The sequence below is a fragment of the Calliphora vicina genome, chromosome 2 (assembly GCF_958450345.1).
Source record: "Calliphora vicina chromosome 2, idCalVici1.1, whole genome shotgun sequence".
Taxonomy (NCBI): domain Eukaryota; kingdom Metazoa; phylum Arthropoda; class Insecta; order Diptera; family Calliphoridae; genus Calliphora; species Calliphora vicina.
Genome location: NC_088781.1, coordinates 9,647,229 through 9,669,807, shown reverse-complemented (window position 1 = coordinate 9,669,807; position 22,579 = coordinate 9,647,229). Strand labels below are relative to the sequence as shown.

General features: G+C 29.2%; 1 protein-coding gene and 1 long non-coding RNA gene across 9 annotated transcripts in view; both read left to right on the top strand.

Annotated features, from left to right (window-relative positions):
* Nak (Numb-associated kinase) overlaps positions 1-21,426 on the top strand; it is a 42,956-nt gene extending 21,530 nt beyond the window's left edge. For 3 of the 8 annotated variants that reach the window (XM_065502424.1, XM_065502425.1, XM_065502423.1), the window contains exons 7-9: positions 8,804-9,165; positions 9,235-9,483; positions 15,630-21,426. In XM_065502424.1, the coding sequence (XP_065358496.1) occupies positions 8,804-9,165; positions 9,235-9,483; positions 15,630-18,787 (3,769 nt within the window). In that variant the 3' untranslated portion in view covers positions 18,788-21,426. Of the gene's footprint in view, positions 1-8,803; positions 9,166-9,234; positions 9,495-9,919; positions 12,607-15,629 lie in introns of those variants that run through there. The other 5 variants (XM_065502426.1, XM_065502427.1, XM_065502428.1 and 2 more) reach the window with 5 other exon arrangements.
* LOC135952095 (uncharacterized) overlaps positions 1-22,579 on the top strand; it is an 84,416-nt gene that overhangs the window by 38,927 nt on the left and 22,910 nt on the right. The window lies entirely within an intron of this gene.

The following is a 22,579-nucleotide window of genomic DNA, read 5'->3' as shown; positions in this document are numbered from 1 at the left end:
ATCAATGTTTTCATATGAAGTCTCAAAAATTCTAAAATTGCTTATAAATCGAAAACGAGAGGGTTTAGAGCGAAAACAATGATAATCTGTGATCACTGATATTTCTTACCAAAAATCGATTTTGAATCGATATGAAATTCAGAAAATTCTAAAAGTGCTTATAAATCGAAAACGAGAGGGTTTAGAGCGAAAACAATGATAATCTGTGATCACTGATATTTCTTACCAAAAAATCAATGTTTTCATATGAAATTCAGAAAATTCTAAAAGTGCTTATAAATCGAAAACGAGAGGGTTTAGAGCGAAAACAATGATAATCTGTGATCACTGATATTTCTTACCAAAAAATCAATGTTTTCATATGAAATTCAGAAAATTCTAAAAGTGCTTATAAATCGAAAACGAGAGGGTTTAGAGCGAAAACAATGATAATCTGTGATCACTGATATTTCCTACCAAAAATCAATGTTTTCATATGAAGTCTCAAAAATTCTAAAATTGCTTATAAATCGAAAACGAGAGGGTTTAGAGCGAAAACAATGATAATCTGTGATTTCTTACCAAAAAATCAATGTTTTCATATGAAGTCTCAAAAATTCTAAAATTGCTTATAAATCGAAAACGAGAGGGTTTAGAGCGAAAACAATGATAATCTGTGATCACTGATATTTCTTACCAAAAAATCAATGTTTTCATATGAAGTCTCAAAAATTCTAAAATTGCTTATAAATCGAAAACGAGAGGGTTTAGGGCGAAAACAATGATAATCTGTGATCACTGATATTTCTTACCAAAAATCGATTTTTTCATATGAAATTCAGAAAATTCTAAAAGTGCTTATAAATCGAAAACGAGAGGGTTTAGAGCGAAAACAATGATAATCTGTGATCACTGATATTTCTTACCAAAAAATCAATGTTTTCATATGAAATTCAGAAAATTCTAAAAGTGCTTATAAATCGAAAACGAGAGGGTTTAGAGCGAAAACAATGATAATCTGTGATCACTGATATTTCTTACCAAAAAATCAATGTTTTCATATGAAATTCAGAAAATTCTAAAAGTGCTTATAAATCGAAAACGAGAGGGTTTAGAGCGAAAACAATGATAATCTGTGATCACTGATATTTCTTACCAAAAATCGATTTTTTCATATGAAATTCAGAAAATTCTAAAAGTGCTTATAAATCGAAAACGAGACGGTTTAGAGCGAAAACAATGATAATCTGTGATCACTGATATTTCTTACCAAAAAATCAATGTTTTCATATGAAATTCAGAAAATTCTAAAAGTGCTTATAAATCGAAAACGAGAGGGTTTAGGGCGAAAACAATGATAATCTGTGATCACTGATATTTCTTACCAAAAATCGATTTTTTCATATGAAATTCAGAAAATTCTAAAAGTGCTTATAAATCGAAAACGAGAGGGTTTAGAGCGAAAACAATGATAATCTGTGATCACTGATATTTCCTACCAAAAATCAATGTTTTCATATGAAGTCTCAAAAATTCTAAAATTGCTTATAAATCGAAAACGAGAGGGTTTAGAGCGAAAACAATGATAATCTGTGATCACTGATATTTCTTACCAAAAATCGATTTTTTCATATGAAATTCAGAAAATTCTAAAAGTGCTTATAAATCGAAAACGAGAGGGTTTAGAGCGAAAACAATGATAATCTGTGATCACTGATATTTCTTACCAAAAATCGATTTTTTCATATGAAATTCAGAAAATTCTAAAATTGCTTATAAATCGAAAACGAGAGGGTTTAGAGCGAAAACAATGATAATCTGTGATCACTGATATTTCTTACCAAAAATCGATTTTTTCATATGAAATTCAGAAAATTCTAAAAGTGCTTATAAATCGAAAACGAGAGGGTTTAGAGCGAAAACAATGATAATCTGTGATCACTGATATTTCTTACCAAAAAATCAATGTTTTCATATGAAGTCTCAAAAATTCTAAAATTGCTTATAAATCGAAAACGAGAGGGTTTAGAGCGAAAACAATGATAATCTGTGATCACTGATATTTCTTACCAAAAAATCAATGTTTTCATATGAAGTCTCAAAAATTCTAAAATTGCTTATAAATCGAAAACGAGAGGGTTTAGGGCGAAAACAATGATAATCTGTGATCACTGATATTTCTTACCAAAAATCGATTTTTTCATATGAAATTCAGAAAATTCTAAAAGTGCTTATAAATCGAAAACGAGAGGGTTTAGAGCGAAAACAATGATAATCTGTGATCACTGATATTTCCTACCAAAAATCAATGTTTTCATATGAAGTCTCAAAAATTCTAAAATTGCTTATAAATCGAAAACGAGAGGGTTTAGAGCGAAAACAATGATAATCTGTGATCACTGATATTTCTTACCAAAAATCGATTTTTTCATATGAAATTCAGAAAATTCTAAAAGTGCTTATAAATCGAAAACGAGAGGGTTTAGAGCGAAAACAATGATAATCTGTGATCACTGATATTTCTTACCAAAAATCGATTTTTTCATATGAAATTCAGAAAATTCTAAAATTGCTTATAAATCGAAAACGAGAGGGTTTAGAGCGAAAACAATGATAATCTGTGATCACTGATATTTCTTACCAAAAAATCAATGTTTTCATATGAAGTCTCAAAAATTCTAAAATTGCTTATAAATCGAAAACGAGAGGGTTTAGAGCGAAAACAATGATAATCTGTGATCACTGATATTTCTTACCAAAAATCGATTTTTTCATATGAAATTCAGAAAATTCTAAAAGTGCTTATAAATCGAAAACGAGAGGGTTTAGAGCGAAAACAATGATAATCTGTGATCACTGATATTTCTTACCAAAAATCGATTTTTTCATATGAAATTCAGAAAATTCTAAAAGTGCTTATAAATCGAAAACGAGAGGGTTTAGAGCGAAAACAATGATAATCTGTGATCACTGATATTTCTTACCAAAAAATCAATGTTTTCATATGAAATTCAGAAAATTCTAAAAGTGCTTATAAATCGAAAACGAGAGGGTTTAGAGCGAAAACAATGATAATCTGTGATCACTGATATTTCCTACCAAAAATCAATGTCTCAAAAATTCTAAAATTGCTTATAAATCGAAAAATAGAGGGTTTAGAGCGAAAACAATGATAATCTGTGATCACTGATATTTCTTATCAAAAAATCAATGTTTTCATATGAAGTCTCAAAAATTCTAAAATTGCTTATAAATCGAAAACGAGAGGGTTTAGAGCGAAAACAATGATAATCTGTGATCACTGATATTTCTTACCAAAAATCGATTTTTTCATAGAAATTCAGAAAATTCTAAAATTGTTTATAAATCGAAAACGAGAGGGTTTAGAGCGAAAACAATGATAATCTGTGATCACTGATATTTCTTACCAAAAATCGATTTTTTCATATGAAGTTCAGAAAATTCTAAAAGTGCTTATAAATCGAAAACGAGAGGGTTTAGAGCAAAAACAATGATAATCTGTGATCACTGATATTTCTTACCAAAAATCAATATTTTAATATGAAATTCAGAAAATTCTAAAAGTGCTTATAAATCGGAAACGAGAGGGTTTAGAGCGAAAACAATGATAATCTATGATCACTGATATTTCTTACCAAAAATCGATTTTTTCATATGAAATTCAGAAAATTCTAAAAGTGCTTATAAATCGAAAACGAGAGGGTTTAGAGCGAAAACAATGATAATCTGTGATCACTGATATTTCTTACCAAAAATCGATTTTTTCATATGAAGTTCAGAAAATTCTAAAAGTGCTTATAAATCGAAAACGAGAGGGTTTAGAGCAAAAACAATGATAATCTGTGATCACTGATATTTCTTACCAAAAATCAATGTTTTAATATGAAATTCAGAAAATTCTAAAAGTGCTTATAAATCGAAAACGAGAGGGTTTAGAGCGAAAACAATGATAATCTGTGATCACTGATATTTCTTACCAAAAATCGATTTTTTCATAGAAATTCAGAAAATTCTAAAATTGCTTATAAATCGAAAACGAGAGGGTTTAGAGCGAAAACAATGATAATCTGTGATCACTGATATTTCTTACCAAAAATCGATTTTTTCATATGAAATTCAGAAAATTCTAAAAGTGCTTATAAATCGAAAACGAGAGGGTTTAGAGCGAAAACAATGATCACTGATATTTCTTACCAAAAAATCAATGTTTTCATATGAAATTCAGAAAATTCTAAAAGTGCTTATAAATCGAAAACGAGAGGGTTTAGAGCGAAAACAATGATAATCTGTGATCACTGATATTTCTTACCAAAAATCGATTTTTTCATATGAAATTCAGAAAATTCTAAAAGTGCTTATAAATCGAAAACGAGAGGGTTTAGAGCGAAAACAATGATAATCTGTGATCACTGATATTTCTTACCAAAAAATCAATGTTTTCATATGAAGTCTCAAAAATTCTAAAATTGCTTATAAATCGAAAACGAGAGGGTTTAGAGCGAAAACAATGATAATCTGTGATCACTGATATTTCCTACCAAAAATCGATTTTTTCATATGAAATTCAGAAAATTCTAAAATTGCTTATAATTCGAAAACGAGAGGGTTTAGAGCGAAAACAATGATAATCTGTGATCACTGATATTTCTTACCAAAAATCGATTTTTTCATATGAAATTCAGAAAATTCTAAAATTGCTTATAAATCGAAAACGAGAGGGTTTAGAGCGAAAACAATGATAATCTGTGATCACTGATATTTCCTACCAAAAATCAATGTTTTCATATGAAGTCTCAAAAATTCTAAAATTGCTTATAATTCGAAAACGAGAGGGTTTAAAGCGAAAACAATGATAATCTGTGATCACTGATATTTCCTACCAAAAATCGATTTTTTCATAGAAATTCAGAAAATTCTAAAAGTGCTTATAAATCGAAAACGAGAGGGTTTAGAGCGAAAACAATGATAATCTGTGATCACTGATATTTCCTACCAAAAATCAATGTTTTCATATGAAGTCTCAAAAATTCTAAAATTGCTTATAAATCGAAAACGAGAGGGTTTAGAGCGAAAACAATGATAATCTGTGATCACTGATATTTCTTACCAAAAATCGATTTTTTTCATAGAAATTCAGAAAATTCTAAAATTGCTTATAAATCGAAAACGAGAGGGTTTAGAGCGAAAACAATGATAATCTGTGATCACTGATATTTCTTACCAAAAATCAATGTTTTCATATGAAGTCTCAAAAATTCTAAAAGTGCTTATAAATCGAAAACGAGAGGGTTTAGAGCGAAAACAATGATAATCTGTGATCACTTATATTTCCTACCAAAAATCGATTTTTTCATAGAAATTCAGAAAATTCTAAAAGTGCTTATAAATCGAAAACGAGAGGGTTTAGAGCGAAAACAATGATAATCTGTGATCACTGATATTTCCTACCAAAAATCAATGTTTTCATATGAAGTCTCAAAAATTCTAAAATTGCTTATAAATCGAAAACGAGAGGGTTTAGAGCGAAAACAATGATAATCTGTGATCACTGATATTTCTTACCAAAAATCGATTTTTTCATATGAAATTCAGAAAATTCTAAAAGTGCTTATAAATCGAAAACGAGAGGGTTTAGAGCGAAAACAATGATAATCTGTGATCACTGATATTTCCTACCAAAAATCAATGTTTTCATATGAAGTCTCAAAAATTCTAAAATTGCTTATAAATCGAAAACGAGAGGGTTTAGAGCGAAAACAATGATAATCTGTGATCACTGATATTTCTTACCAAAAATCGATTTTTTTCATAGAAATTCAGAAAATTCTAAAATTGCTTATAAATCGAAAACGAGAGGGTTTAGAGCGAAAACAATGATAATCTGTGATCACTGATATTTCTTACCAAAAATCAATGTTTTCATATGAAGTCTCAAAAATTCTAAAAGTGCTTATAAATCGAAAACGAGAGGGTTTAGAGCGAAAACAATGATAATCTGTGATCACTTATATTTCCTACCAAAAATCGATTTTTTCATAGAAATTCAGAAAATTCTAAAATTGCTTATTAATCGAAAACAAGAGGGTTTAGAGCGAAAACAATTGTCCAATTCACAACGTAGTTGTATGTTGTACATTCTATGATACAACTATTGTGGTTGTGAACACAATTTTCGTCAAATCGTAAGCTTGAAAATGGTAAAAGAAGGAGTTTAAAACAAAAGATTCCAAAGTCCAATAATATGTAAAATCATTATTAATAACAAACTAATATCTGCATTGCGTAAAAATGAAAACAATTACCAAATATTTAAAACAAATTATCGTTTTTCATAAATTAAATAAATCAACTGATTTCAGTGTTACCGTTTGGTTATTATTTTACACTAAAATTGTCTAATTTTTTTGTTTATGTAAAAATATGAACTTTTGGTAACACTTAGACTTTCATACAACATTCGAAAAACATATGTAAAAATGTTGTAGGTGTTGTACAAAACATTTATATAGAAATTATCAACAACATTTGTACAACTATTGTAGATTCAGACGACTTATAACTCATACGACTGTACAACGTCAGTTGTGAATTGAACAAATGATAATCTGTGATCTGATATTTCCTACCAAAAATCGAATTTTTCATAGAAATTTAGAGCGAAAACAATGATAATCTGTGATCACTGTTATTTCCCACCAAAAATCGATTTTTTCATATGAAATTCAGAAAATTCTAAAAGTGCTTATAATTCGAAAACTAGAGGGTTTAGAGCGAAAACAATGATAATCTGTGATCACTGATATTTCCTACCAAAAATCGATTTTTTCATATGAAATTCAGAAAATTCTAAAAGTGCTTATAATTCGAAAACTAGTGGGTTTAAAGGGGGGTCAGACGGCATGTATTGCTTGTGTTTTGTGCCATGTATTGGGACATTTTTCCATATGTAAACATATACATACCGTGTGATCCATATGAAACTTTGTGTATGTAAAATACATGTGTATTACTCGTGACATTTTTGGCAATTAGAGCATGTTCTATTTTCGTGTGTATAATAGGGGGGTCAGACGGCATGTATTGCTTGTGTATTGGGACATGTATTCGATACATATGGAATTCCATGTGTATGGCAAAATTCACGTTATACATACGATTCATAATTTCCACGTTCAAACGTACATATGTAATTGCATGTGACATAACCTCTATTAGTTTATATGTTTGTTGTTTTTAACAATATACATATTTATTTAAAACAATTACAATACATATATTTAATGCAATGAAATTTATTTTGTTATGATTTTTCTTTACTATTTTTTGTTTTGTTTTTTTATTTTGCACTCACACAGTGTTGTATTTCAAAATACAACACTGTTATACACACGAAAATAGAACATGCTCTAATTGCAAAAAATGTCACGAGTAATACACATGTATTTTACATACACAAAGTTTCATATGGATCACACGGTGTGTACATGTTTACATATGGAAAAATGTCCCAATACATGGCACAAAACACAAGCAATACATGCCGTCTGACCCCCCTTTAACAGTGTTGTATTTTGAAATACAACACTGTGTGAGTGCAAAATAAAAAAAACAAAACAAAAAAGAGTAAAGAAAAATCATAACGAAATAAATTTCATTGCATTAAATATATTTATTGTGATTTAAAAATGTTTTAAAATAAAAAAAACAAAACAAAAAAGAGTAAAGAAAAATCATAACGAAATAAATTTCATTGCATTAAATATATTTATTGTGATTTAAAAATGTTTTAAATAAATATATTGTTAAAAACAAAAAACATATAAACTAATAGAGGTTATGTCACATGCAATTACATATGTACGTTTGAACGTGGAAATTATGAATCATATGTATAACGTGAATTTTGACATACACATGGAATTCCATATGTATCGAATACATGTCCCAATACACAAGCAATACATGCCGTCTGACCCCCCTATTAGAGCGAAAACAATGATAATCTGTGATCACTGATATTTCCCACCAAAAATCGATTTTTTCATATGAAATTCAGAAAATTCTAAAAGTGCTTATAATTCGAAAACGAGAGGGTTTAGAGCGAAAACAATGATAATCTGTGATCACTGATATTTCCTACCAAAAATCGATTTTTTCATACGAAATTCAGAAAATTCTAAAAGTGCTTATAATTCGAAAACGAGAGGGTTTATAGGGAAAACAATGATAATCTGTGATCACTGATATTTCCCACCAAAAATCAATGTTTTCATATGAAATTCAGAAAATTCTAAAAGTTCTTATAATTCGAAAACGAGAGGATTTTCATATGAAATCCCAAAAATTATAAAATTGCTTATAAGTCGTAAACGAGACAGTTTAGAGCGAAAACAATGATGAAATAATATATTGATTATAAAATATTAATTTAATATCGATATTTGCAATTAGAGGAATTTTCAATTCATATTTTCGTGATTGAAATTAGACGTTAATTTGTCAGTGTATGTAAAGAATGTATGTAACAACTATCCATTTTGTTTTTAGATATTTAATAAATAAATAAATGTATTTATTTCTTTTGCATCTAGGCCCCGCAAAGAATTTCGTATAATTGATATTATGGCAACTATATAGTTTAAAATTTCGGTTTATACAATATTTTTCTTATCATATAACTTTAATTTCATTTCATGGCACATTTAATGCACCACCAAACAACCCAACTCTTTTCTGGCCTAAACTACTACTCCCAACTATGAAATTCTGTTTCCAAATATTTACAACAATCCAACACACACAGAACCTTTGCCAATGAGACCTCACAATTTCTAGCACCTTATGATCAATCTGTTAAAAGTCGAAGTGGCAACTCATCCACCGGCAGTGGTGGTGATTCAGGCCTAACAAGCAATAATTACGGCGGCTCTAATCCGGGCTTATTTGCTCCACCTACCACACAATCTTCGGTTTCAAATGCCGAATTAGCCACAACACAAACATCGCAGATGAGTCGTGCCGGAATGGGAATCGGTATTGGTGAGACTATAGCAGCACGTGTCGATACTTGGAATCCATTTGAAGAGCAGCCATTTGGTCAAATGACTGAGGATCATATATTTGAGGCGGAATTTGATAAAATTCGTCAAAGAGGCAGTCAAGGAAGTATGTTTGAAGTTACAGCTATTTGTTTTGTTTGTTTTTATTTACATATAATATATAAAATCTTTTTAGGTATCACTGCAAAGTCAGCATCTACCACATCAACTCTTACGCCAACTGAAACAAATTATATGGCTGCAACGCCTGGTTCTGTCAATTCCAATACTTCGCAATCGGCTTCTACATCTCTACCGCCACCCAACTCAGCTGCAGGAAGTACTGCAATAGCCCCAGCAATACCTGAGGATCCATTTGGTTCCGCACCATTTAGTTTACCGCCTGGCTTAAGGGAAAAGGCAGCATCTTTACGCAAAACTGGAGGTAAAGCATAAATTTTTATTATTGTTATTTTGTTCTTTTAATATTTTACTAAATATACTACAAATTTGCCTATAAACCTCCTTGAACTCCCTTGAACAAAAACCAAAGCCTTTGTGCAATCTTTAAAAAACGCGTAACACTTAAAACAGCTGTCTGTAGTTTGCTATAGTGTTATGATTTTTTAAGGCTTGCCTTGTCCATTAGTGTAATGGCTAATCTGCTTAATTTTATCCGTATTTTGGTTTTATATATTTTACGTTCTTTTCGTTTTGTTCTCGTTACAAAATATTCTACCCAAGCCCTGCTCCCAGTTGTATTTTTCTTGCTACTTTTTATTTTTATATTACCAAAACCAAAAAAAAAAAAATATTAAAGGAATACGTTTTTTATTCTTTTTTTCTTCTTAATCTTCTTCATGATTTTTTTCGTTCAAAAGATGAAAATCAATTAGATAATACATCTTAAACACACATCCTCTTTATACAAAATAGTATAAATAACAACTCTATTATTATAAACATAATACATTATTAACTTATTGTGGTTCTAACCAAAACTAAACTATAATATGAGAAAATTCAAATTCAAATTTAAAACTAACTCTAATTAAAGCAAAAAAAAATAAAGAAAATGTTTCCTTACATGCGTCTCTCTTTCATCATCCTACACCAAAAACACAATCTAACACTTTCAAATAGTGGTGGTTTTACATTGGTCTTTTTAATATGTACTATATGATTGTTAATATTTTATTTTTATTTAAAAAAAACTGTCCTGATAATATTGTAAATTATTTTGTTATATAAGAATTTGGTTGTGGTTTTAGCTAACAAAAAAAATGAAAGAAAATTTATAAAAACTTGCATAATATTGTTTTAATTTGGTTTCATCGGTAACAAAATCTTGTAAACTATATTTATGATTTAAACAAGAATTCTATTTGGCATATCATTGTATAAAAAGCATTCAATTCTATGTAATTAAAACTTAGCACAATTTATTTTAATACCTACATTTAAAATTATTTTAAGTTCTTTTTTATAATTAATATAAAATTATTTAGTTTTCGTCTAAAAAAAAAAACCAAAAATATAATTATTGTACTATTTTTCGAATATATATTACTGTTTTTGTAAAAATACAGTTTTGAACAGAAATTGCAATATTTTATCAAAATACAAATCAAACTGTAATGAAAAATTTAAATTATTAAAAATCTTGTAAGCTAAATTTAAAATTATGCGACAAAAAAGAAGCAAGTAAAGCTAATAGAAATATGTTTTTAACCATAAAGAAAGCATACATTCTAATTCCTTTTTAATTTATAACAAGTCTAGTAGTATTTCTATTAAGCCACTCTAATAAATAATCTGTTGTCATGTTAGTCATATTTACAGGTTTTAGACATTAACGCAGTCAAACAGCCGGTTTCTCTATATCAAAGGAAAAATTTGTCAAACTAATTTGTAAGAAATCCTTTAAATTTGGTTCGAATGATTTTTCCTTTGGCGTAAATGAACGAGCAATCATTTTTTTTTGTCTTTTATTTACCAATTCTTTAAAAAAGAAATGTAAATTTGACTAGTACGATAACACAGCTAAATATTACATGGTAATAAATATTGACTTTCGAAAATTAAATGTGCAAATATTTATAAAATTGATCATGACAATTAAAAATATGGTCAATTTCGCCTATATATAATCTTACAATTTATGACACACTTGATTTAATAATACAGTTAAACAAGTTTAATTTAAAATTTTTATTTTATTTGTTGAATATTTTGCTAAAAATGATCGATTTTTTTAATTTATTTCTGAAATTTCAACTAATAACAAAATAAAAATTATATCTGAAAGATATGTTCTACATAGATATAGGTAACATTTTCGAATAGGTAACATTATAGCAAATTTATGACAATAAAATTATGAAAGCAATTTATATTTGTATGAATACAGGCATTATACTAAAAATCTCAGTAAATCTTGTGTAGCTGGATTCAGAACTCTGTTGCATCTGTAGCCATAAATTGCTTCGGAGACCGCCATGTTATGCCACATTTTCTGAACACTTGTAATAGACAATAAATCGACGACTGATTTTCGTTGAGAAAGCGTCGGAAGATCAGACGGATATGTCAGAGAAGGACATCTGATGGTTTGGGTGGCTAGTAGAGTATCCGAAACCGAAAACCGGTCAACCAGTTTTTTCATCTTTGTAAACTCGACCGGTTTCGGTTTTCTTTAACTTTTCGGTTTTTTGAGAAACCGTTTTTTTATTTTGTGCCATTTGGTGACGCTGAAGAATGAAGTCTATGCATAATTGAGAAGAGAGCAAACAAATTCCTTATATGTCCCAACAATCGTCTCTATATCCATGCCAAAAGAGGTGCATGCAAGAGCTTTAAGGACTTTAACAATAAATGCCGATAGAAGAACTTCAGTTAATATTCAAAAAATTTAGTAGTATACTACGATGTCTGGTTACATTTTTAATGCAATTTAGCAAAATATTCCAAAACAAATAACAAATAAACTACTCTCACTGTATACGTTTTTCAATTATCAAAATATTAAAACAAAATTTATAAAATTATAAATAAAATTTTCACTGTCACATTTTCGAGCTGAAGTAATAATATTTTTATCATAACTTTTGTTTCCTTTCCACACACTTCCCCTTAGAACGTTGGCAAAATATTTTGAAAAAAAAAATAAACCATTTTGCTCACTGTATACTTTTTTTGTATCAACAAAAAATATTAATAAAATTTTATTATAAATAAATAAATAAAAAGTTCCTTTACATTTAAATAAAATTGTGTTTATGTACATTTATTTAAACATTATTAATAAAAATAATTAAAACATTAAGAAAAACTACAAAATATAAATAAAGCAATCAAACACACTCTTAGTATGAATTGAAATTGAAGGAAATAAACGAATTGAAATTAGTTATTCAAAAGATTAAATATTTTTGCTATAATAACTATATTCTTATATGAAAATTTATATATATATTTTCAATTAAAATCTACACACTGTATATTTATATAATTATATATAACCGAAATACTTATAACAAATACAAATACATACTTATAACAAAACAAATGGCCACAATAAGTTTTATTTAAGAGAAACAACCAAGTATAATAATAATTACAATAACAAAACAAGAAAAGAAAACAATTAGTTTTTGATTATTTGTTGAATATATTCTCAATTAAATAGATTACAAGAATGAATAAATAATTAAATAAATAAATATTTAGCTTAAGTTATAAAGAAATGTATGCATATTATGAAAATATTATATTTCACTAAATAAATTAAAAATTATATTTATGAAAAACTTTAAAAACGAAAATAACGAAATTAATTTTTACTTTTGATGAAGCCTTAATTTGTTTAAATTTTTTGTTTATTTGGTTTATCCAAAAGTTCATTTTCCTTTTGTTATTACAACAAATATTGTACTTTCAAAATTGTTTTTTTTACCTGAAATTTATGTTGTTTTTTATATATTTTGTTTTAAAATATTAATTGGCCTTAATTGCTGTACAATATAATTTATTTAACATTGTTTTTTATATTAATTTTAAGTTTATTTTTTCTTGTTCTTGTTCTTATCCGTTATCCTGTCATTTACCATAAAGCAGTTTTCAAATTAAAGATGACCTAATCTTATATCCTTAACATGTGTCTCAGTGCTTTTGAAAAGTCCATGATACATTTTTCTTTCCAATTTCCCAAGTTTTATTATTATTTTTTTTTATAATTTATGTTTATTATTTTTTAGCACTCAAATTTAATGCCTGGTAGTTTATTTCATTCTATGACAAAAACATCGCACAACTCACCGTATAATCATAAATTCATTAACAATTTGTTTAATAACAATGTTATGTAACAAATATCTACTACCCTCATACACACATCTGTACCTACTACCCACCCACCTTTATTATGTATATTATTAACAAAAGAATTTTCATTTAATTAAAATATTTTAAAAATATCACACTAAATTACATGGGGAGCGAAATAAGTAGTTTGAGATTTTTACTAAATAAGTGTGACAAATTCAAGGAGATGATGATTCAGCATTATGGTCGAATGGAATAATTAAATAAAATTTAAAGTGAAAAATAAAACACATATAACAGTAACTGAACTCTCATCATGTGTGTAACTTCTACATTTATCATTTGCTACACCGTAAAATAATATATATAGCGGCGTCGATTTAGCCATCTGCCTGTTGATATCAACTTTCCGAAGCCCCCAAATAACTTACGTACATGCCTGATATATCACTATATCTGCTATATTCCTAGTTCGGTTACTATTTAAATAGTGGAAAATCGGTAATGGAAGTAAAAAAGTGTTCATATTATGGCGAGTGCACTGTATAGTTTTCCAACAAATAAGCAATTCCAACATCTTAACATTATTTTCAACAGTAATTTAAAAAAAAGCTCTGTGAATAGGATTGATATTCGATATTGATATTTTCCATTTAAAATTCAGATTAGAACAATAAGAAATGAACAGCAATTGAAAATTAGATTTTTTATTGCAAATTCGGAATAGAACAATTGAAATTGTGATTTTTCAGTTCAATTTCAGAATAGAACTAAGAAAATCCATTTCAAATTCGAAAAATAATAATTAAATTTGAAAAAGAAACAACATAAAATGGAGAAAAATTAAGGGCCTGGCTCACTAAATGCGAACGAACATTTTTTTCTTATTTTATATTGAAAACAATATAAAAATCAAATTTATTTGTTTTCAATATAAAATAAGAAAGAAAATGTTCGTTCGCATTTAGTGAGTCAGGCATTTAAATAATTGAAAAGAAAATTGTAAATATAAATCTTGGGTATGGTTAAACATTTATATTTATAAACGAAAGTTTTTATTTTAAATTGAAATCGTGTAGCTTCTTTTCTACCATCTTTTTGGCTAGAAACGTATTTCTTTGTTATTCCGATAATATTCAGATGTTAATTTAAGTGTTTTCTGTTCCGAAACTTAAAGTCTAAAACCTTTTCTGTTCCATCCAAAAAACTTCAATATAATAATTTAGGTCCAGTATTATTCAGAAAGAAGAGTAAAAAATAATCGTGTTTCTCAGTTTTTCTGTAACAGTATTTACACAAATAGGAAATTACACATGCTCGCTACCTGACATCGTTCCGTAAAAGCCAATGTCTGTAGTTTAGGCAGAAATATCAGGATAACTATCAAATTGCGTACAGTGGCACATTTTATCACCATTTGTTTCTCGAGAATCACTTTTTGTTATCTTGATCTCCAACCAAGATGAAAATGATCATATAATAGCGTAAATGATATTACCTTATGGGGGCGATTATGATATCATATTTTATTATTAAAAACTATATTTAAATATTTTGCTTCCAATAAAATAAGTAAATAAATTTTCTATCGTCTTTCCGTGAATTTATGATAGCGAAAACAATATCATAATTTCATGGAAAAACGAGATAAAAGATGATATAGTTATAATATCGTTTGGGTTATTGGGTCATAATATTATGTAAATGTATGAACAAATATATAATTATGCATGTAATTAAGTGTAGAATACTACAGGGTGGATTGAGTAATTATTATCTCTTTATGAATAGATCTAGAAAAACAGGGAAACATGGATATTTTTACTCTTAATTTCAATATATGTATGTAAATAAATCTTCTCCCTGCCTTTCAACAAAGGTTTTGTTTTTAAAATATAGTAGTAGTCTTTAAAAAATTATGTTTTCAACAAGTATTAAAATGTATTTATTTGTGGTTTGTCTACTGCAAGAATATTTAACCAATCATATGTAAGAAACATAATGTATAATTAAAACTTATTTGGATATAGTTAAATGACAGACTGTAATAAGAACTGTTCCTCAACTTGTCTATACTTCCTTAATAATTACATAACATCTCTATAATTTTGTATCTATTTAACCGCCCTTTCACTCACTCACTTATACTCAATCACACACCTACTCAATCACAGTTTCTCAAAATCCCCCGTCACGTACATACATACTTACACTATTTTCAGTTCATTTCTTTTTTATCACATAAAAGAACTTAATTTTCTTTAACAGCTAAATACTTTATGGGAAACAACAACAACAACAGTGCTACAAATGCAACAACAACAACACCAATTCTAACAAATCCCAACAGTTTGGCAGGTGTGGCCTACTGTGGTGGTGGTACCACATCATCGACATCGTCGAAATGGCTTTTGTCACCCACCTTAGAAGTGTCAAGCGAGGAAAAAACTTCGCTAATAAATAACTTAAAAACTGATTCCGATGGTGGTGGTGTTGGGGATGGAGGAAGTGGTTTGTTGCAAGACCTAGATGATTCTTTAGTTAATTTAAGTGGTGCCTCGGTTGCATTAGCTTCTGGGGGCTTTGTTAAACTACCACTGGAAGATCGCAATAAATATGAAAAATTGCGCAGCATTGATCAGGCCACTTCAGATGATTCCGATTCGGAATTTTTTCAGGAGGATTACAATTCCGGAATTACCACCTCCAAGAAGGCCATCTTTAAACAGATTGTTACTAATAATATACCCGATACTATACATAAAATCCAGCAGGCAGCCTATCACAAAGTGGACAAGACACAAATTAAAGTACCGATCGTTAAGAAGCTAAGAGAAAAAACCACTACAAAACGACCATCTTCTGCGGCCCAGCAAGTGGCCCAACAAGTAAATGCTGCTCTGGAAAAACATGAAAAACAACAGCAACAGGCAGCTGAAATAGCGGCAGCTGTGGCAGCAGCCGACGAAGCGAACAAAGACAATGAAGATGCTGATTCCATTGGCTCGGCCTCGGATTTAAGGGCCGAAGATGATGATTTCTTTGACGAGAATCAAATGAACAGTGTATTGAGAACCAATGCAAAATTGAAACGACCCGATATGGATGGCATAAGTGAGAGTGTTAAAACATGCAATTCCTCGGCTTATCATGCCGAATGTGAATCTGTGACCACACACGAAGATGACATTAGTCGGGTTGTCGTTAAAGTGCGTATGCGTAAAAAGGATCGTATTGCTGCTTTACAGGCTGCCTACAATGAAGCCAATGCAGTAACTATCGCTAGCGCTGGTGGTAATCTGGCATGTGAAGAAAATGAGCTAAGTCCCACTTCAAATGAATTCATTAATAAACTGGGTGATAAGCCGCTACTACTTGATGATGAGTTGGCATATAACTCGGCTGACTCAACAGATTCCAATAACAAGAATTCTAGTTCTGACGATTCTATTCCACACGCTCCGCTTGATACAGCCGATAATAATAAGCAAACTGTTAAAGTCGAGCGAGAGGAAGAAGAATTAGATGTTTTTGCTATGGCTCCATTCAAAATGCCTGAAGGTTTGCCTCATAAAACTAAATTAGATTCTAAAACTGCTTCCCGCAAGAAATCATTAGATACAGAGAGAGTTAGTGTGAAGCCCACTTTAAATCAGACAGCAGAAATATGGACATCTACTCCAATTAAAAATATAAAGACAACATTTTCTGATTTTCATATGCCGACGCCAGCAGCAATAGCTACAATAACGACTTCACAAAAAGTTGAACAGACATCTCAACTTCATGCAGTGTTGGATGAGTTCAATGAACCCGTATTTAATCCATTTGTAAATCATATAAAGCCTATGCAACAACAGCAGCAGCAACAATTGCAAAATAATGATAAAGTAACTCCCAGCCAACACATACAAAGTTCGTCTCACTATGGCCTAGTAACAGTTATCTCAGCAAACGCATCAGAGACCTCTGCACCCACAGCGACAGCGTCAACTTGCTGCTCTTTTGCACCCACATCATTGACGGTGACCACAGCCACATCAGCAACAGAACAGCGCGATTTATTTGATTCTGAGCCGTTCCCTCAGGTAATTAGTAAATGTATTAATAATGTTAATCCAGATATTGTCAGTTGTCAAAAAGACTACAAAAACCATAATGTTGTACAAGTTAAAACTACCGCTCCCACTGCTACGACATACACAACTCCACCAACACTTGAATCTAGGCCCCAACTTGTAACTGTCAATCATTCTATTATAATCAATAAAACGCCTGAACCGACATATTCCATACCTCAGCAACAACAGCCACAAATTCCTAAAAACAAGTTTGCATCACACCAAAAGACGAATGTGAATGTTACTCCCTTGGCTACTTATGTTAATGTGCCGCCATTACCGAATACCTGTGTCTTGAGTGGTTCCGCTACTAAAATACCTAAAACACAAATTGTAAATGCGATTATACCCCCTCCCAATGCTTCAGTAAGGTCGAAACAAATTGTTGACTTGAACAATGCGAGCAATCCCCAAGTTATGCAAATTTCTTTGAATGCCCCCGGCTCATCCTCAGTACTGGGGAAGACAACTACCACTGTCACTTGTCAAGCATTGCCTCCCCACTTGTGTGCTTCCCCTGGTAGTGAACAGTCAATGTTTCCAATTGCTGATAATGCTTTTGTTCAAATTTCTCAAGAACGTTGCTCGGACTTTACGCCAGACGATGAAGAGGAGCCAGTTGTTTTGCATGCTAAACATAATGCCGACCTGGATTCAACAAAGGCATCAATCTCCTCCTCCAGTCTTTCAATAACAAACACACCGTTAACGGCAGCAGTAGCAGCACCCACATCCACAAAACACAAAGAAAAAAAGAACCATATGGGCGTAAGGACTCTGCCTGCAAAACTGTCACAAAAAGTTAAAGGAAATTCCTACAAGAAAGTTTCTGGTGATCACCATCACCCTCAATCGTCTTCTACCAACACCGGCCTTACGACATCAGCTTTAGGTTCATCATCCTCATCACTAAGTATGTGTCCCCCCAAACAGAAACATCAACGTTCCAAATATAAATCACACACCGATGAATTCGATGACGAAGAAGACTATGAAAATATGTTGTCGTCATCAAACACGGCTAACAACACCACTTCGATGACACAAAAACATTCAAAGTCCTTTTCGGGTAAATCTTTTGGCAATTCTTCCTTCCAGTCGAATTCAATAAAAAATTCCGTTAAAACAGGCTTTAGTAACATGTCCTTTGAAGATTTTCCATCCGATCAAGAAATGGATGCCGGTGGACGTGGTATGACTCAAGCACCCGCTTTGCCCTTTGAAGTGGTCCGCAATGAAAAGGCTCTTTTAGAGGCCGAAAAGAAATTTGGCTCTTTGAAGAGACGTAATAATCTATTCTCCTAGAAGAGAATTAAACCAGTGACCAAACAGTCACTGAAACAGGAATTCAAACAAATCCTTCAGAAAGTATTAAAATCGTCCTCCTCGTCAACTTCGGCACACCACAATAAGAATTAATGTGATTAATATTTCCTAAATTAAAATTAGTCAATTATAACAAGGTGCTAGAAGCATTAATAATTGGATTTAATTATCTAAGTGTAAATTTAAATGTTCATTTTAAATTTGTATATTTGTCAAAACCAACTTCGGAGGAAATTTTAATTTTAATCACAAAAACAAGCCTACAAAATGGAAACTGTTGTTATTTAAATTTAAACAAATCTATTTTTAAATATTCATTTCGAATAGTATTTTATAAAAAAAAGATATTTCTTACAAAATTCCAGAAATACTTTCTAGAATGTCTCAAAAAAAAGTTCCAAACGGCCAAGATATAAGACATTATTGTATTCTTAAATTAACGGTTTTTAAATCTCATTCAGTTCATAAATATCAGGCGCTATTAAGACGATTGAAAATGTTCATTAAATTGTTACAAGAAACGAATCGTCTTAAATATGTAATTACTGCATAGGGAGGAAACAAATATTTACGACAAGGCTAGGGCCTTACCAGTTCTAAATTTGATAAATTCGCTTTGGTTTGTCTTTTATTGAGGTTCAAAGTTCAAATTTTATATAAGAATGGTGTAAAATCGTTCAATTTCAATTGTATATAAGCTAATGGAGAACTTTAAATATTTTGTATGACTATGAAAAACTTGCATGCCAAATATTAGCGAATGCAGAAAAGTAAAGGTTCAAAAATTATTTATTTTTTCAAAATTTTTCGTTTCGTCCCTATAATTAATTCCAAAGTTTTTTCAAGTAATTTGTTAAAATAACAGAATTCGACTGCGAAACGTTTTGTGGACACCGCCAACTCTATCTATATATCAGTAATTATCAAACATTACATTCCAAAGTAACGACTTTTTAATACAATTTAAAAATAAACCTATTACACAAATAAATCACATACAGTATTTGACAAAATTAAAAAAAATAAAAAATCTCAATAAATGTTACGAATAGCAATAAAGAAATTTGTAACAGTTGGACACTCGAAATCAACATAATAAAATATTCGTTCGTGAGTTTTAAAGAGCTCTGCTGCAAGACTGATGATCAATCACTTTATTCCATGTGTTGTTGTTTGTGGCGACGGCTTTCTTTGTTAAACCGAACATTAAAACAGATCAACTCTAAAATAAAACGAGTAAAAATGCCTTTAGAATAAATTGTAATTGCAGAAATACAAACAAAAAAATCACACACAAATCCTAACCTTAAATAATATACTCAAAAAGCTTTTAGAAGACAAATAAAAAACCAAAAAATAATAAAAAGAACCTTAAAAAGTAATAAAAAATTAAATGAATATATATTTATACAAAATTATACTAAAGAAATACTAAGTATGTATACATGAATACTTAAATTAAATGTTTCAATTAATTTAATATGGTAAAATGATGACTTGTTTTTATATAATTTTTTTTTTTCATTTCAATTATTTCCAAATATCATTACAGTATGGATAGAAAGAAGCCTTAGAATACACTAAAAGTACTATGCTTAACATACACAGAACAAAAACACACAGTTTTATACAGTCTTTTATACCAGAACTATAAAGCCTTTTAGAGCATTATTTAAAATGAAAATGTCGAAAAAGAAAAACAAATTTTTATGATCTAATGTGAATGTATTTAGAACCTACTACTACTACTACTATATATATATTTGTATAAAATGAACTGTAACGTATAACTAAAAGTTTGATAAGTAAGACCCAGTTTAATATTAAATGTTTCTAAAAAAAATTAACAAAAATTGTCTAACTTTTTCTAACAAACTCCCGCGTTTTTTCATCAAGTCCCTTGAATGGCGAAAATTTCGAAACAGATACAAAATGAATACATACTTTCTTTCTTTCTTATTACTATTTAGCATATTATCTTAATCCCAAACACTACATACCTACATACTTTTATTGTTGAATTTATTATTACTCGTATAAAATATTATCTTAAACATAAACATATTATTAAACATAAAATTTATTTAAATACATACATATTATTATTACTATTATTATTATTATATTTACTACATATTTTATTATGCATTGTACTCTCGTCGTATATCAATATGAATTTATTATTATTGCTTTTAAAGTGCTGCTTTTATTTTAAATATAAAACATAACAAAAATTCCATTTTTTAAATAATTACTTTTTATTATTATTATTATAACAGATACACAAGTGTATTATTATTATTAAATACATATATATATTTCTCTTTTTTATTTTTAAAATAATTTAAAACATTATACTAAAATTAATTGTTAACATTAGAGTCCCTATAAAAAATCTAACCAAAGTTTTTAATTTATTATTGTTTTTTATTCTCCATTTTAACAATTGGTTTTTTATTTTGTTATTTTTATATATTATTATTTTTTTATTTACATAACAATTTATAAATTAATAATTTTATCAACATACAATATATATAATATATACAACATACAATATTTAAAAATTAATAAAAATAAAGTAAAATTGTTTAACAATGTTACACAGAATAAATAAATGTTAATGTTGTTTTATTGCGTTGTTTTAATAAAAAAAAGGAATAAAACTAATGATATATAAAGGGTATTTGCACTGAAAAGTCCACCAAGACCGAAAAATTAAAAGTTAATCAATTCAAATAAAATTTCGCTCCAAATAAGTTTTATATATACGGTAATCATGGTACCTAATTTCATGATGATCGGTCCATAATTAGTCAACTCTTAAAAATTTTGGTATCCACACAAAATTCAACAGAAATAAATTTCATATAGACATAAATTACGAGACCTAATTTCATGGCGATCGGTCCATAACTGGTCATAGCTCCCATATAACGCCAACTTCCGAAAATAAATTACTGCAATTAAAAAAAATGTTTCTCAGTGTACGGTCATGCTTGACCGACCATACTTTCTTAATTGTTTTCTTATTTCTTAACCAAAAAAATATATCAAATTGAAATTTAAATAAAATAACGTCATGTAATGTGACGTCAGATACTAAGGCTATCAAATACAAAACATGGAAAGATTTTCAAATTTTATAATTTGGATAATAAATTATCCAAAATTATTCCAAATCCTACTACAAAAGGTTTTATACAAAAAGTCTTGCCCAATTCGCAGAGTTGTGCAATTTTGTAATGCAAGTCAAACCGCACTTTTGTTTTTGGTAACATCAAGCAATCGCATATTTTTGCCAATATCTTCAATTCCTTAGGGTCAATTGTTGCAATTATTGTCTGAATTAAGCGGTACTCAATTAATTCTCAAATAAAAAAATAAAAACTTTTTACAAATTTGACTATTTAATAATTTTTTGAACATTTTGTTGCATAAATATCACGTCACGCCATAGTGGAAATGCCCATATACATGTGTATTGTTGTTATTACAAAATTAGTGTAAAATTGTATGCATTTTTAGGTTAATAATCTAAAAAAAACTACAACATAACTCAAAATAATCACACGTAACGAGATTGTTTTTGTTTTCACAAAGTTTTTTTATAATCTCACCAATTAGGCGCGCCGTGCGTATACTTGTTATAATTAATGCATATTACTCATACGTTGATCAATGTAGTACTGCCAGAGATGGCAATTGTAATTGTAGGAGGAATTTACATTCGTTTTCAAATCCGTAGATATATGTATTTCCAATCAAGGT